At 45.1% G+C, this 17,595-nt stretch overlaps 1 protein-coding gene across 1 annotated transcript; it reads left to right on the forward strand.

Moving 5' to 3' along the window:
* Positions 1-15,039: 15,039 nt before the first annotated feature.
* Positions 15,040-17,169, forward strand: lrrn3b (leucine rich repeat neuronal 3b; the record flags this gene model as incomplete). Its single annotated transcript, XM_079184173.1, has 1 exon — positions 15,040-17,169. One exon carries the CDS (start codon positions 15,040-15,042, stop codon positions 17,167-17,169), a length of 2,130 nt encoding a protein of 709 aa, XP_079040299.1.
* Positions 17,170-17,595: the final 426 nt, after the last annotated feature.

Genomic DNA, 17,595 nt, shown 5'->3' on the forward strand with positions numbered 1-17,595 from the left:
ATCAGTGAACATACTAACAAAATAGGATGTAAATGAGAAGACACAAACAGCAGCTTCTCTCCAGACTCACTATTGTTATTTGATTTGTACTGAATTAAACAGCTGGCTGGTTTTACTTCTGTAATAACAATATAAAAGCTGGCGTCTTTTGAAAAGGCATCTGTCCCATTATCAGCGGCAAAGGGCGGTTTGCAAATCTATAGAAAACACATATCTTAAGTACCGTAATGTAAAACGCCGAATAAACTAAGAGAAAAATATGAACAATATTTGAAAAATCACATAAATACTTCAGTTTTGAGTGTGCAGCACCTGGGGCCATGGCAACATCCTCTGCTTCTAATTAAAGAAAGCTGTCTAAACAGTCTCATGGCATTATATTTATTCATAAAAGGTCATCCGTTTATGAGATAACTTTCAAAAACAAATGATTCCGTGCAATTTACATTCAAACTTGAATAATGTCTTGTGGACATTCAAAGGGGAACTTATAGGGATATTGACCCAGCAAAACTCCCAAATCTCCCAGAGGCTTTAGAAATGTGAATGACACCACATAGATTAAAGAACACCATGATGTACGGTGAGGCTGTGTATATTAAGACCTCGACCCAGCCCGGCAGCCGCGGGAAGTACAATCTTGGATCAGAACCCCTTTGGGCTGTCAGATGAGGTACATCTCTTTCCTCCGAAAGCTGCGGATAACCCGGCCCGACCTCCTCGGAACATCAGGTTTGTAGAACATTGTGTTAGACATCCTCCTGGGAACTGAGTCGGGAGCTCTGGAGCTAATAGGTACAGATATCCATTTTCTTTCCTGCCTTGCGCCCTCTTCCTCATCCCCTCTGCACTGCAAAAAATGTCCCATCTCAAATGCACTTGCACCACGGAGAGTGACAGCTGCTGGCCAGGCTGCACACAGTTTGCGATGAATTCCGCAGTGCACTTGTGCTGATGCGATTAGTAAATGTGCCAGGAAGGTGTGGCGATTCAAAATATGAGAGTCCATCGTCTTGTTTAAAGCTGGAACTTTGGTCTCCCCCCTCTGGCAGTGAGAGTAAATACACAAACGCTGCTCATGACGTACTCCTGCAGGTGAGCTCGCCTTACTCCCCTGAGTGTTTGTCCTCTCTGAGGATTGCTTTCTTATTTTTACTTTAATCCTTCCTCTGAACACCCAGTTTCTTGTTTTATGTGGAGCATCCACTGCTGCTCTGTCGCGTTGGTCTCTCACCCTCTTCCTGCCCCCTTTAGCTGTGGCTGCTTCCAGTAGAACGCATCACCTGTGCGCCACCACGGAAAAGTCGCCACAGACCCCCAGACACCACAACTCTGGTATAGTGTGAAACACAGAGAGCTTTCCATGGCGGCGATAGGCTTTATCAGCATTGAGTGAACACGTTTGACGAGGGCTTTGGTGTTCATTCATAGGTTAAAGTCCTGCACTCTAGCTGGAAAGGACACATATGCTAATTTGCAGGTCCATACTTGTCTCTTGGGTTATCTACTAGAACATGTTTATATGCGTTAATGTTCAAAAAACACATTCTTTTCTCACACCGTCTGTCTTATATATACTTTACTGTCGTCCACTCACATGATATCTGCTTTGCCATCAACCGTCCGTCTGGTTCCATGTGAAGTCAGCGTTAGTCCCAAATGGCCATATGTTGCAACGGTCAATTCTTGCTTTTATTATTATGAGACAATGTGTTGTCGAGACACAAAACAGCGTGCACTGCTGTTTGCTACTCTTTATTTCATACTAGCACCATCACCCAGTTTCAAATCATACACATAAGAGCAAATGATGTCCGTTAGGAGGCATAATCCCTCTCATGCATGAAAACTAGATACATTGTTCTGAGCTCTGAGCTCTGCTGTGTACAAAATAAATACCTGGTTTACAAAGGATCTGTAGTTGTACTTTGGTGAGTCCTTTGCAGCGGTGGAATGTAATTACATACACATTTTGGGGACTTTGAGGTACTTTATTTGAGTATTTCCATTTCATGTTACTTAATACTTTAACGTCCCCACAGATGTGAGGGAAATATTTTACTATTGACTCCACTACATTTATTTGACAGCTATAAGTTACTTTCCAAATAAAGGTTCCAAGAAAGTAGAGTGTATGCAATTTAAACTACATACTCAACACTATAGAACATAGTTTAAAGGCGCTCCACTGTGACCAGCTACAACAGTAAAATGCTAAATGATCTAAATGCGGTTTCCCCACCACTGGTCCTTGACCTCAGGGCATTCTGATGGTTATCAAACATGTGTTTTGTAATGCGCCTGTAGTGTGAGCAGTCAAATGATGCCAGATACGGTCACATGGGCACGTGACCTTAGGAGGCGGCAGATCTTTACAGTACAGATAAACTTGATCCGGCTATTATCTCGACTCTTCATCGTTTTGATGTTAGCACAGTGCCTTCATTTGTTTTGAAATGCTTCTGACACATCAGACAATGGCACCTATATCACCATCTGTAATAGTTAGTGTCCCATTTCAGCACTTTTCGCAACTCATAACTTTAATCAGTGACTTGTTAATATGGATATTTTTTGCAGCGGGCTTCACCTCCAACAGACGAAGACATAGATGAGAACGGGCTTCTGGGATATGACTGACGGCTCCCCTCAGCCAACCAGAGCAGGGATGCTGCGAGCGACTCGCCCGCTTCTCTGACGCTATTGGCTGTTCTCTGGAGAGTCGGGGTTTGTTCTGATATTAATGACTGCTGAGGAGACGGCGGGCGCATCTATGTGGTCCGCCTGACGCTTGATCGAGGGGAGAGATGCGCCCTTAGCAGCCGCTAAGACGGGAAGGAAAGGGCACGCGGAACACAGGAATCTCTCTCCACGCTCTCGAGGTCTCGCCAAACCCGCCGCTGGTGGAGTTCGCCGTCTTTCGTCCTCGCTTCACGCAGAAGCCGTGTGTTTTTACCGTGGAAGAAGCCTCTCATCAACTGCGTAACAAATAAGAAGACCACACATTGTTGACTGGCTTTATGTGGCGCGCTGGGGCTCGCTCGTCATTGGAGCGGCGCACTTGATGGGAATATAGACAGCACATACATGCTTCGAGAGGGCTATCATGGTTAAATCGGGTAAGTTAACTCTGATTACTAAAATATAACAATGCATTTCGGTCATTTGATGGTTGCCTTTGCGCAACGCGTTTTCCAAGTTAACGAAAAACGCCTGGAATCAGTGATGTTGGAGCGGGCGCGGAGTCTTGTGATTTAAACAACGCATTGATTCGCTCCGCAAATAGGCTACCAATCACATATAAGTTGTTGAAGAAATTAGTGAAAAAAATATTAATAATAATGCTGAGGACTGGCCTCGAACCCTCGCCGGACGTGGAGACGCGCTTTTGCGCAACTCTGCAGGATGCGCCTTGACCAGACCGGATTTATGACGGACTCCGTTTAGGCTAGAAAGAGTAATTCATTAAGGACATTCGAGGAGGAGTTGTGTTTGTGCGTGTAGCTTCTGCATGTGTGCGCGCGCGTGCGTGTGTTTGTGATAGGGATGTGATGGACTAGCAGTTTCATGTCCCCGGGTCCGGCTTAGTGAGCGCACACCAGACACGTCTCGAAGAAATCCACAGAAGGGGTCCCCCCCCCCCCCCTCCTCACTCTCTCCTTCCCTCTCCGTTAAACCTTCCTGTTGCAAACAGAGAAGTCGTTACCGACACAAGCCACGAAAGTACGTTACACGTACACCCGGGCTCCTTTTGAACGCGATCACGCGCACACACACACACACACACACACTCCAACGGTGGACGGAGAAGGACTCGTTACTTAGACCGCCTTGTCGTTGCAGCCAGAGATTTTGTGTAATTAACGCACAGCCACAGAGAGGCATCTTGCAGCGCATTCACCATCAGCGCTCCACCTGCTCGAGGAGCCCGCTGGAGAAAGAGAGAGAGAGAGGGGAAGGTATTCACTAATCCCTGAACTGCATTGGAGCGCCTCTCTACCCTCTCTCGCCCCCCCCCCCCCACCTCATATCTCGCACCCTCCCCTATGTCCAAAACGTATGTCAGCAGATGCATTACTCATGACTATTTCAAATGCAGATAAACAGATAATGGCCGATAATGATAAATGGGATTTTCACAGAGGGGGGGCTACTACATGTGATTGCTGTAATCTTCTGTGCAGACGTGTCAGCATGCATGCGTGTGTGTGCGCTCTCGTTCCCGGTGATGGATACAATAGGGTTTGGCCTCCACAGTGCGAATGACTCACCCAAAGCAGCTGCTCAATATGAAACCCACAGTCAAATGCCACATGAGAGCCATCATGCCCTCACATCAGACGCCACTCCACGCTGAGAAAAACCTCGGCCCACACACTATGTTTTGTTCTCACTTCGAATTATGCGACCACCTGCCGAGCCGAGGCCGCTTGCAGCTTATATTTTAATAATCAGCCATCAAGTGATCCTTGAGCACAAATGTTTATGTATTTCCAAACGGTGGTGATTTCATCTCACGCAGCTCCAAACTGTTAGTGAGGTTCAACGTTAAGTATACGCTTCTATCACAACATCGTAGCCATGTTGCCACGGCCCCCCCCCCCTATTGGTGATAAAAACAGTAAAGCAAAGCAGTAATGGGTTGCTTTATTAATTTGGGCACATTTGTTCAAAACAAATCAATATTACATGTCCACACTAAGTCATACACTTAAAGTGAGTGCCTTCGCGAATTGCCTATTGATCCGTGTTTGAAACTGTGAGAAGCAGTGTGTGTGTGTGTGTGTGTGTGCGTGTGTGTGCGTGCGTGTGTGTGGGGGGGAGCTATTGTGCCTGCAGTGGCCTTGTGGAGGCTTGGAGAGCACGATCGGCAGCGCGGTGCGGGTGCTTCATATTCATTTCTCTAGAAACAGAAGGCGGCAGGTTCCTGTGAGGTGAGAGGATGTACGGGTGCCAAAAGCTACGACCGGTTCAGAGTCAATGTGGAGTTCAGGAAGACTGCACTATTGCGCCATCAAAAGCAAATTAATCTCACAATCTTTTTTTCCATGATGTTGATAACAAGATGCCTCAGGATCTATCGAGGCTCCTGAGTGAAATGCATGTAAACATATTCACAGGACAGCTGCAGGGGATCAGCCTGTGCAGCCGAGCAGAGGCACTCTGATAGCATCCTGTTCCCAAACAAACACAGGCATCCATTAAAATAGAATAAGCACCGACAGAGGGCAAAAGGAACAGGGGGGGAACGGAGTGCATGTTTGTATTTTCTAGGATCTGGTGGATGGACTGTAGTGGACCTAAAGTATATAAAAAGACACAACGCAGAGGATGAAAACATGGTTTGAAGGCAGCATGCCTGACATTTTGCTGTTCAGTCCATATCAAAAGGTCAGAATGGGAGGGGACAGCTCCTTTGTATCCAATGACATTTGCTTTCACATTAGCATTTTAAGTATTTAGCCAGCACACGTTCCTGTGAGTACAATGTGAACCACGCCGCTTTAACTAGAATGTGTTCTAAAAAGCTAACACGCATACTAGAGAAACAAAGAACTAACACTGATGATGACTGACGATGAAGACGCAGATTCTCACAAAAAAATAATCAAAGTTATTAATAACTAATTAGTCTGCTGTTCTGCAGATTCATATCAGAGTTAGACATGATAGAGACGTATGGCCATGTTGCAGTTTCAGACATGGGCAGAGAAGAAGGAGGACATCTAAGGGCTACTGCTGTGCCGTCCATCTGTTCTGCATTCGGATTGCTACATATAGCCCTCAGTGCACTAATGAAAAGCTTTGTGGAGGCTGCATCAAGAGACAAAACAAAGTGTTCATGCATTGATAAAGCCGCGGACACTTATGCATAGATTTTGCATGCACGGACAGACACAAATTGCCTGTATACATACATTGGCATAAATATGTACGTACATGCACATATATATATATATATAGCAATGACTGTCTCCAAATCGGCCAAGTCATTGGGCTGCTAAGCATTTGAACGGACACATTTTTGAAAGTGCCATATCTTTGGCTGAGGAAGAGTAGCAGAGAATGAAAACAGAAAGAGAAAGCCCATATCAAACCCCATGAAATCATAATAAAGAGGTCCGAGCCAGCGATAAACGCATTTCAGTGGCATATAATGATTGATTCCGTCTGCCGTTGGAACTTATTCCCTGCAGGCTTGTGGCCCCTTGACCAGCCATATATTATTCATATAAATATAGATAGCCGCGCATCTTAGAGGCAGCACACATGCCACATTTGCACCTGCAGATTCAATTTGGCTCTGACTTTGAGGGATATGCCGCTGGCTCCATTCCCCCTGCCAGTCCCCCCCCCCCCCCCCCCCCATCCCATCCCACCCCCCCCTCCTAACGCCTCCCTCTTTCATTCTGGCTAGCAGCTATACATGGGACATTATGCAGATTTTTGTCAAGAGTGAGTGCGATTATGTTGGGGGAGAAATGAGTGTTGGAATATGTTCGCTACGCCTTTGACCTTATCAGCGGCAGCCTTAAGCTGGATACCTTGCCTTAATTTTAATAGATGCAGCACTATGCGAATTAGACAAGGGGACCTAGCTGTGCTCTTACACTGTGTGGTGCGTTATGCATGCATTATGCCAATGAGCTTGGGTATGGTTATTTTTACGTTCTCCGTGAGGACAAAGTTACGCTTGCGTCTGCAAATGCATTTATCTTTCTATGTATTTATACTTGATCTGATCCGATGTGTGTGTGTGTGTGATTGTGTGTGTGTGCTATAGTGTTCCATAGTGCCTCACGCATGTTCTCCCTCACTCAGCCCAAGGGCATGTCTTTTCCAGAAAAGGGCTGAAATACCAGAGATCAGGGTCCAGTGGTTAATTTGGAACATTGATTTTACATTAACAGTCGACTTGCCACTGATTCATGGCCATGCAAGTGCAGATGTAAGGGAAACGGTTTCCATCCGCTCACACACGCGCTCACACACGCACACACACACACACGAAGCCCATACAGGAGGCTTTCATTATGCATATACACCGAATTGAAGGTTCTCTTTAATGGACTCTCCCTTACCTTGGAGAAAGCATAATAGTAAATCAATGAGGTGAAGGGCAGAGGGAGGGACAGTAAAGCCATTCAGAGGCACCCACCCACTAAGGGGCTTACCCAGAATGTCTTATCGGAAGTGGCTTGGTTGCGTCATGGCTGCTCTACATGCCCACTGTGGGTCCAGCGTCCACAGTGGAAGCTTTATGGGAGCGCCGTGTTTTAAAGCATCCTCTTTCACTTACGTTCTCTTGCTTTTCGCGTCATAGGACACTCACTCCAGAAAGAGATAGACAAACTCTCCAAAAAGCTGAGCCACACTAAAACTGCTTTGTATTTACAACGATATTTAAAGAAAGAAACACTGAAACTGTTTCTCTAACCATGTGTCACCGAGATGTCAACTTTTCACGAGCAAAGAAAATCCTTTGATTTCATATTAAGAAATCATAAAGGAATACTTAAAAAACATATTGGAGATACATACGCTTTCTTTGGAACAATTGGGACACATCTAATGTTGCTTTATTGCAAAGTGGCAGCCTGTCACATGAAGAACCCAAATAGAACTTGTGCAGAGATGCGTGACACATACACCTGCTATCACATCAAATGTATGGATACTATTTCATTTCAGCTGGAAATGAAAATGGATTTAAAGTGCTTGCATTCACAAGTGACCAAGCCTGAGGCACAAACTGCTCTGGCAGAAAAAAAAGACGAGGCACGTAAAGATGGCGGAGTGGGGAGAAGAACTGCACCTACGCTGTGCGTGAGCATCACCGCTCATGTGCCTGGTAGACAGTGATTGGCTCGGGACCAAACCACATCCGGTGGACTTTAGGGGTTACCATAACGCCATGATGCACGGGCTAAAAGAAGCTCATACTCGGGACACGGACGGTTGCAATTAGGAAATAGCAGCTACTGAGACAAACAGTCAGACGGGATGCAGATAGACTAGATTTGGCACAGCAGGGCTGACAAGTATTGAGAAGGCAATTAGGCCGACAGTGAAAGAGCAGCGAGACAGTAGGAGGCCCAGGAAGACAGACGGGTAGCTGGATACGCAGGGAGACAAAATGAAATGCCTATTTTCTAAATAGTCCATGGCTTGGGTAGATCATGATGTAAGTGGGGAACATAAGGAGAAATGTTCACTATAAGGGTGGACACAAATGTGAGAGTGCAGGCTGAAAAGGGGTTGCAATATGAGAAAAAAAGAGAGGGAGAAGAAAGAACCTGAGAGGGGGGGGGGACTGGAAGAAGAAAGCCTGGCAAGGCTTATTACCAGTGGATCAAAATTCCCAGTGAACCATTTCTACAATACACAGGTCATTCTCCTGAAAGACGAGGCAATTCGACTGCGCCCTACTTTTCCACTTACGTCTGACCTTTATGTCTTCCGCCCAGTTTTACCACAGCGAGTGAGTGTAATGTCTACCTTTCAGCAGATGCAATACCACCTTGTTACAACCTAAACCGTGCAGGCCTCATAATCATCTCCCCGAGGGCCAATATGCTCCCCACCTACATCTCGACTTGTTCCACAGCTCAGATCTCACAAATGTTCTCTTCCATGCATGCCAAAAAAGCCCCTCACAGAACTTGTGTATTGTGTTCTGAATGATTTGATTTTCACATTAACTGTAGGTCAACCTGTCGCCACACTGGGCATTCAGGAGCACCCGACCCGCGACAAAGCAATCATCTTTACTTCCCCGCTCCGCCAGCCCTCATCCAAGCCCTGTGAAGCAAGGGGGGGGGGGATTTATAACTCATTTTAATAAACAGCATAAAACAAACAGTTCTGCCCGGCTGTTTGGCGGCCTGACCGACCCGAGTCGGGCTCGCCTGAATTAGCACCGCAGAGCCACCAGGACCAACGCTTTCTGCCCCTGTTGTGCACACTCATTAATTTAAAGTGGTCGTATCTCACTGGTCTCTAATCAAACTGCATTTGTGCCACTGCTGTCCAGAACCGCCACAATGTTAGTATAATGGAGGTGGCCCAGTGGGAAAGTAAGTGCGAGGTGTTGCCAAGATGTGAATGGAAAAGCTTTTCACCTTGACAGCAGCTGAACCTCTTAAATGTAGCCGCGTCCCAGATCAGGTCCATCGTGATTAGTCTGGCGCCATTTACAGATGAGAGCAAATGGTTTCCAAATGGTGTCTGATTAATATTACTGAACAAAAAGAAGGTTTTTTTTACCTGACAACAACAATAAGCCAACCTAAATGTGCAGCATTTTAATGAGGACGGGTTCCAGCTTTTTCAGAAATGTCAAATGTCACGCTGATTAAGAGTGGAATATGTGACTAACGAGGACCAACGAGACACCGGTTTATAATGGTGATGCAATGACAGCCATTTATCAACAGCTTCTCAGTGTGATTGTGTCAATAACTGTACAGATAAAGTAGCTCCCGACTCCTAATGGTGATGCAACAACACTTCCTAAAAAGAGATTTTTAAAAATGCCAGATTGAATACCAGCCACACTGTAAATCTGCATGAGATTTGCCCAGCGTACACACATATATATATATATATTTTTTTCTTTTTAAAAAGAGGCTATAATCAATGTTTTTTATAATAGTAATGGATCAAATTAATGTGTAGAATATGGAAAGTGTCTCTTGTAGTGAACCAGATTTTTGAAACTCCCAAATATTAATATCAGTATTGTCTGAAACGAATGTATTAGTTGGGCTATAATAACTTTCACCTGACTGTTGCCCTCCTTAGCTCCATGGGGGCTTTATAGTGTCTTTCAGCTCATAGCGTCTTTTTTTAGCTCTAGCAGAAAGCTGTTTTCAACGAACACCCACAGTATGCCACCTGCCCAGCACCAAGCAGCATAGGGATGCATGTAGCAGCTAAGGGGCTGAATATTTCCATCAGGAGATAGCGGAGACCAAACCACAGCTAAAGGGAGTAAACACTTGACTCGGTGGCCAGAAACACGACTTCACATAAATAGCAATGTTTCTCCGTTTCTGCTGGATCTGTAGCCAGGCAACTGTATGCTAAAAAAAAAGGTAACAAATTAAAAAAGGGTGATGTTGTGTTCACAGTCACAAAACTTCGGTCATCGCTGGTTTAACCTTATTTTGCGGTGTAACAAACCCGGCTGTATTTCTCACAGTCCTGAAACAAGCCAGACACCAGGAGCTTGTTTGCTGTAATGTTCAGTGTCAGGATTAACGCTGGTGAAAGTGAAAAGCCCACGGGCCAGACTGTCAGCCTGCTACAGTAATGGAGGGGCTTTGGAGACCATGGCTTGAATGATTGCCCCCACCCCACCCTTTCCTCTGACACCTGGGAACTTGTGTTAACTCCATGAGTGAACACCTTAGCCTGCCCTATAAAAGGCTCCTATTGGCTGCTCCAACAAATGTCAAAGTTTAGGCTTAATGTGGAAGTGCAGTTAGACATTAAGTTACAGGAGATCCCATTTCAGGCCCTCTAGGTTATATTACCAGCTGTTGATTATGTATCTCTCTACACAAGGTTTGCAAAGGCTTTTCCAGGCACATATTACAAGCATCCATCTTTTAATTCTGTTTGCCCAAACCATATTAACCGCATTACTCTTGGTGGAACCAAATGCAACTTATTGCCAATAAAATACACCACAGCTTGGAAGTCTTTGTTTTCTTCCAATTTTTGTCTGGCTAATACTTTGGCTTCATGGTATTGCAAAGGTTAATATTTTCCGCAATGACAGTCAGGGTCCCCAGAGGTTAATACACCACTACTGATACAATGACAAGTTCCTCCTCTGGCGAGTCATTTTGTCCTCCAGATCTCGTCTCTCCCTTCTGCCTCCCCTCTCCACCGCAATTACCGGCAACCGAGTAGCGGATAGTTGGAAATTAGCTTTACATCGTAGCAGTGTGTGTGTGTGTGTGTGTGTGTATGTGTGTGCTGGGTAGCTTGACTGGACCTGTTACTAATAGGTTAGTACAGGTGTGTGGACTCCATAGCCACAGCAGTCACGGTGCACAGCCTGAAGAATATAGACTGCCTCTTCACTGGGCTTCACATAATGCGGTCGTACAATACCAATTTACCTGCTCAACCGCCTGTGCATGATTAGGATAGTTCACTTAAGATGATGCAATTTGGTACCAGATTGCAAACTTCATAACAACGTGGAATGAAATGCAGTTTCTGTAGCCTTAACAAGCCATATTTCTCCCGTCAGATAAGCATTCTTAATGGAGGCTCTGTTGTTGAAAGCTTTTCAATTTTGCCGACGTGTCGCGACACCTCTTGATTAACCACACTGAGGTCTGAGGATGTTCCACTTGTCATTGACATTTAGCAAATCTGAAAGCGAGCATTGTGTAAACATTTTCTTAGCTGTAATACATCGGCGTCTTTATTGCAAATTGTTTTATTACATAACTAAGTCATTGGCTCAACACTATTCCTCCGCTCAGGCGGCAAGCATGCCTGAAGACTCTGAAGTACATTTGCCACATCAGACACATTGCCACACAAGATGTCACCTCTGAGTCAGCTTCTTCTTACAAATGACTCCCACTGTTTTGCTTCAGCAGCCCTTCAACGGGACCTCAGCGGACACCCAGCAGACTGTAAATTAAACGGGATTTAAATACATTTGTCAATAACATAAATGGGGTAAATGAAAGTCCTGCGATATTTAGAATATATAAAAGTAAAAAAGCAGGATTAATAATAATAATAATAGTAATTTGAGAGTAAATCTACATTTACAATTAATCTGCCACAATTTTGCTTCACTGTTCAATTCTTTTAAGATGAAAATTCACCGGGACGATTTTCTCAAATGTGAATTTATTTTCTTATCCTTCAAGGACTGTTGCTCGGACAAAATAAACAAGATCAATATGTCAAGACACTATATAGACCGAACTATTAATCAATTATCTCAAAAATAAATGGGCCCACATGCTATTATCCAAACTTTGACAGTAACTGTAATCAGTCAAAATGAAGTGGTGGCCACAACAAAGCCTAAAATCTCTATTTCAATGAGCCACGTGTTGAATGATCGTGAACAGAATTGTATCCTCATGAATTGGCCTGGAATTATGTTGCGTTTGCTGGCCACACCATCTTGCAAATTGTCCGGTAAAGCCTTCCTAATCCCATCCCAGATACTCGCCAGACAACCGACATTCACATTAAACTAAAAACAAGAATTAATTGTCTTTGTCAATCTGTCTCCTTCTACCTCTCATTGCCATGATGTCCTCCTCACATCTATCTTCAGGCTTACGGAAGTCTGATGACGTAACACATTATTTAATGTGTTAATTTCGGAGTGCGGCAAAGCCTACAACAGCAAATATCAATCATAAAACAAAAGCCATTGCTTAAACCCTCCCAAAAGACACAACTAACATCATGTTAATAATGCGATACACAATAATAGCTAACCTGACCACATTACACTGCTGGTAATTGTGATTGCTGAAGAGAGAAACCGGCGCGAGCGGAGGTGAGACCCAAACGCTGTCGGCTGAATTACAGATTATGGCCTTTTGTTTCCAGGGCACGGATCAACGGCAGAGCCCACAATGAAGGGCCAGTGCTGAGGGAGGGAAGCTAAACCCCGTTTATCAGAATGCTCTGGGTGTTGTAGCTTATTAAAGTGCCAGGTGCTTTTGAAAATAATCCCGCCCCCCTCTCTCTTTCTCGTTCCACTAGCTCCTTGTCCACCTTCCTTCCTCCCTCACCCCTCCAAAACCAGACTCCAGCCAATTGGCTGGAGCAGAGATTGAGGAATGAACCCCTGGCTTGGCTTCGCCAGCGGGGAAAATTGCGGCGTTTCTGCGACCCGCTGAAGATTTTATTTATATATACAGACTTCTCCTCCCCCCCCCCCCACATCCACCTCCCCCGTGGCCGCTGAGGGGAAGACGGCGAGGGTGATGAAATGAAACCATCTCTCTTTTCTTGTGCTCAGTTCCCAGCTGCCGTCACACTTCTTCTCTGGATTCTTTCCATTTTATCCCGCCTCTCTTGACTTTTCCCATGATGTGCCACACGCTCTTACAGGCCCAAAATATCACAAGCACCATCAAACCTATCTGTTCAGTGAGAGGCAGTTACATGGGACAAATTACATGGTGCACTTCCTCTGTGGACTTTCTACCACAACAGGAGATAATGTGATGGTAAAAGAGGCACTGCTTTATGACTCATGCAGGAGGATGCATCGTAGTCCTATTTGTTATCTACAGCACAGCATGCGATGAGTTTCTCAAATAATTCAGGCTTGTGTGAAGTTATTTATGGGCAATGTAATCAATATTACATCATAAATGGCAACAAAATCAAAGAACTAAATCTGTTCGCTTTATTGTTTTGTTTGCCTCGTAATGTGTGTTTAATCTTTTACTGTTATATATGCCACATTTCACAACATGGAGGATACTGATGAACTTTAACATAGGCCTACTATTCTAAACAGCCTAAACAGTTTTGACACTTAATTTAAATTTTAAATATCTTAAAAATACTGCTTATACATACCTGCATCTCTAATATAAAGTTTTGTTCTGCATGCACTTGTATGTCACCTAAAATTCGATTGAAATATGTAAAATATTTACAGCCTTCAGCTTTCTCTCGATGTAGACGAGGGTTGTGTCCACTATATGAACCCACCACCAGTGGGAAACGTATGCACTAATATAGTGCCCTCAAAAACCTCCACAGTAGAATGAAATAAGTCAATTGCTGGTAAACTACTTTCTGTAGAATTTCTGTTGCAAAAGTGTGCGTGATGATGCCAAGTGACAATGATTCATAAGTGTTGAGAGTAGTGAATGAGTGAGACATTTCAGACACAGGTGGCACATTATTTTTACAACCTGTGGTAATCTCTTCTTGACCTTTGATTATTGTTATTTGTAAACACGTGTCCGTGACCATAATTATGCAGTGTTTTCCCCCTTTAGGCCTCAATGTGTCTATACATCCTACCATTGCTGTATGCAATGCGTGTATTTTGCAAACAATTTTAAATTTGATTAGTGTGCAAATAAATGACGTAAACACACTAACAGCTTTTTAGCTGTCGGTTGCTGCATCTTCTAACAAACAGGTGCAGGCTGCGTCTGTTTGCATGTACAGCTCAGCTGTCTCACTGTGTGTGGCATTGGCTGCCCGTTTACCTGTTGCCATAGTAACTGCCATATTCCAGTGTCTTTAAGCCGCTTGCCCCAAAGGCTTCATCCCTAGGATGTCTGCCATTTAGGATTCTTAATAAAGCCTTCCATTTAACCAATAATAGACATACCGCTAACATCAGAATTGAATGCCATGTGGTGGGGGGCACACCAGAATGAAGTCTAGAAGGTCAAGTAGATTTAAATCCACGGTTCCATATCTTGAAGGGAGCGTGCACAAATGTCAACGTGCATCAGTGTGCCTAGGACAAATGTCAATATGCCCAAATCCCTCCATTATGAAATTGCCTGACCACGTCCAGTGTCATGTAATCCTCACACCGCTTCTCTCTGTCTTGTTTGTCTTACTCAGGTAGGAATGGACCGGGCTGTGGACTCTGGAAGCAAGTGACGACAATCAATGAGGACATCCATCGTTAAAGAGATTTTTCATGGATACCTATGAATGTGCTTAACATAAATCCTTTGAGGTATAATATCGCTCCATCCTTTTTTTTTTTTTCCTTCTTTTTTTCCCCCCTCCCACCTTCTCGGGTCTGTCTGACTCCAGCGTTGGCCCCGAACCCTGACACCTGCAGGCAACAGTGAGTGACTGGTCATTACGTCCAAGGGCGTCGACACAGCAAGACAAAAAAACTCCAGGGAGCCCTGCTGCAGTTGGTGGTGGCGGTGGCAGGGGTGGTGAGTCAATCGCCTCAGCGGCTGCAGCAAATGATTCATTATTTGTGAAGTTAACAGCTCAGACCACTTAATCTACAAGGACCAATTTCTTACTGGAGGGAAACGGTCCAATATGAAGGACGTGTCATTCGTGGATCGCCTCTTTGTCGGCTTGGCCATGGCCTCTTTTGTTGTGGCCACAGAGGAGAGGCCTGATTGCCCGAAGCTCTGTGTATGTGAGATTAGACCCTGGTTTTCTCCAAGTTCGGTGTACATGGAGGCTCAGACAGTTGACTGTAATGACTTGGGACTCTTTAGCCTGCCGGAACAATTACCGGTGGGCACACAAGTACTATTACTGCAAACAAACAATGTTGCCAAGATTGACAAACCCTTGGATTACCTGGCCAACATCACGGAGATTGATTTATCGCAAAACAATTTATCCTCTATCAGCGATGTCCAGCTGGGGAATCTTCCTCACCTGCTGTCTCTTCATTTGGAGGAAAATTGGATACGAGAGTTGCCTGAGCGAAGTCTTGCTGAGATGGCGAACCTTCAGGAGCTCTACATGAATCACAACCTCATCTCCTCCATTTCCTCGATGGCTTTTCAGGGTCTCAGCAACCTTGTGCGGCTCCACCTCAATTCTAACAAGCTGACGGCCATTCAAAAAGAGTGGTTCGAGCCCATGCCAAATCTAGAGATCCTGATGATCGGTGAGAATCCTATTCTTTCCGTCGATGATATGAACTTCCAGCCTCTCGGTAACCTACGCAGTCTGGTCCTCACCAGGATGAACCTCTCTCAGCTCCCTGACGATGCACTGGCGGGTCTTGATAACTTAGAGAGCATTTCGTTCTATGATAATATTTTCGCTGAGGTGCCTCATTCTGCCCTGAGAAATGCAAAAAATCTGAAGTTTTTGGATCTAAATAAAAACCCAATTGCGAGGATACAGAGGGGAGACTTTGTGGATATGCTCCATCTGAAAGAACTAGGGATTAATAGCATGCCAGAGCTAGTTTCCATTGACAGCTTTGCCCTCAATAACCTCCCCGAGCTCACCAAAATAGAAGCCACCAACAATCCTAAACTCTCCTATATCCATCCGAACGCTTTCTACAAACTACCGCGGCTGGAAACCCTAATGCTAAATGGCAACGCGCTCAGTGCCCTTCACAGGATTACTGTCGAGTCCCTCCCCAATCTCAGAGAGGTTAGCATGCACAGCAACCCCATCCGCTGTGACTGCGTAGTCCGCTGGATGAACATGAACAAGACCAACCTTCGCTTCATGGAGCCTGACTCACTGTACTGTGTGGAGCCGCCAGAGTACGAGGGCCAGCATGTCCGACAGGTGCACTTCAGGGAGATGATGGAGATTTGTCTGCCACTCATATCTCCCGAAAGCATGCCTGGGCACATCAAAGCACGGAACGGGAGCTCTGTGTCACTCCATTGTCGGGCCTTCGCTGAACCAGAGCCGGACATCTACTGGATCACCCCGTCTGGTACCAGGGTCCTGCCGAACACAGTGTCTGACAAGTTCTACATGCACCCAGAGGGAACTTTTGACATCTATGATATAACAGAAAATGAAGCTGGTCTTTACACTTGTGTTGCCCATAATCTGGTTGGAGCTGATCTTAAATCTGTTTCCGTAGAGGTGAATGGATATTTTCCCCAACCTACAAATGGCTCTCTGAATATCATAATCAAATCTGTGGAGACAAATTCCATCCTGGTTTCGTGGAAGGCCGGCCACGGCACCTTGGCCCCAAACATTAAATGGTACACAGGATCAGACGCTAACCATCCCACCACAGCGTTTACCACCAGGGTTCCCTCCGACGTCCAGGCCTACAACCTCACCCATCTCAGCCCCGCCACTCTGTACAAAGTCTGCGTGGACGTCGGCAGCGTCCACTACAAGCATGACACCAAATGCGTCAATGTCACCACTAAGGGATTAGAGCTGGCAGCCAAGGACACAGAAAAATGGGACACAGCAGTAATCACCGTGTTTGGTGTGCTCTTGGCTGTGATTTCAGTGGCATGCCTGCTTATTTATGTGTCACTGAGGAACCATCACCTTTATGGGGATATAAGGAAATGCGACTCCAAAGCTTCGCTGACACCAGTGGAAGCAACCGGTATGCACTCTCCTTTCTTTACAAAGCTGTGGGTTTCGGGTAAGGGACTGCCAAGTGGAGTCAAAGTGAAAGCCACAGTCATAAATGTGTCTGACAATGTCTTTTAAGAAGCGCGGCTTTGTAGAGCACCACACACCAACTACACTGAATGGACAAGGCCATGGGCAGGGGTGGAGAGATCTGTAGTACTGTTTCAAAAGGCATACCCATTGCTGGTCCCCGGCTCAGATACTCTGGCAAATCTACCATTGGACTGGGATGGAACAGTTTAAAAATAGACTACATGCTCTCCCAGTTTCAACCCCAGCTAAAGTGGTGGCTTTGTAACCGCTACATCAAACCCAGCTAAAAATCAACAGAAAGGGGCATTTACTGCAAAACAATATCATTCAATACCATTCATAGAGAAATGCAGGCAGACAAAAGAAAGTGAAGATGATGGTCAACTCTCTTGTAATTGACTGTTAAATGTGTTCAGAGTTGTGGAACTGTCTGTGTGGTCCCAAGCAATACCGTCTGTGCTTTGTCAAACA

Source organism: Pholis gunnellus (genome assembly GCF_910591455.1).
Source record: "Pholis gunnellus genome assembly, chromosome: 22".
In the NCBI taxonomy this organism is placed as follows: Eukaryota; Metazoa; Chordata; class Actinopteri; order Perciformes; family Pholidae; genus Pholis; species Pholis gunnellus.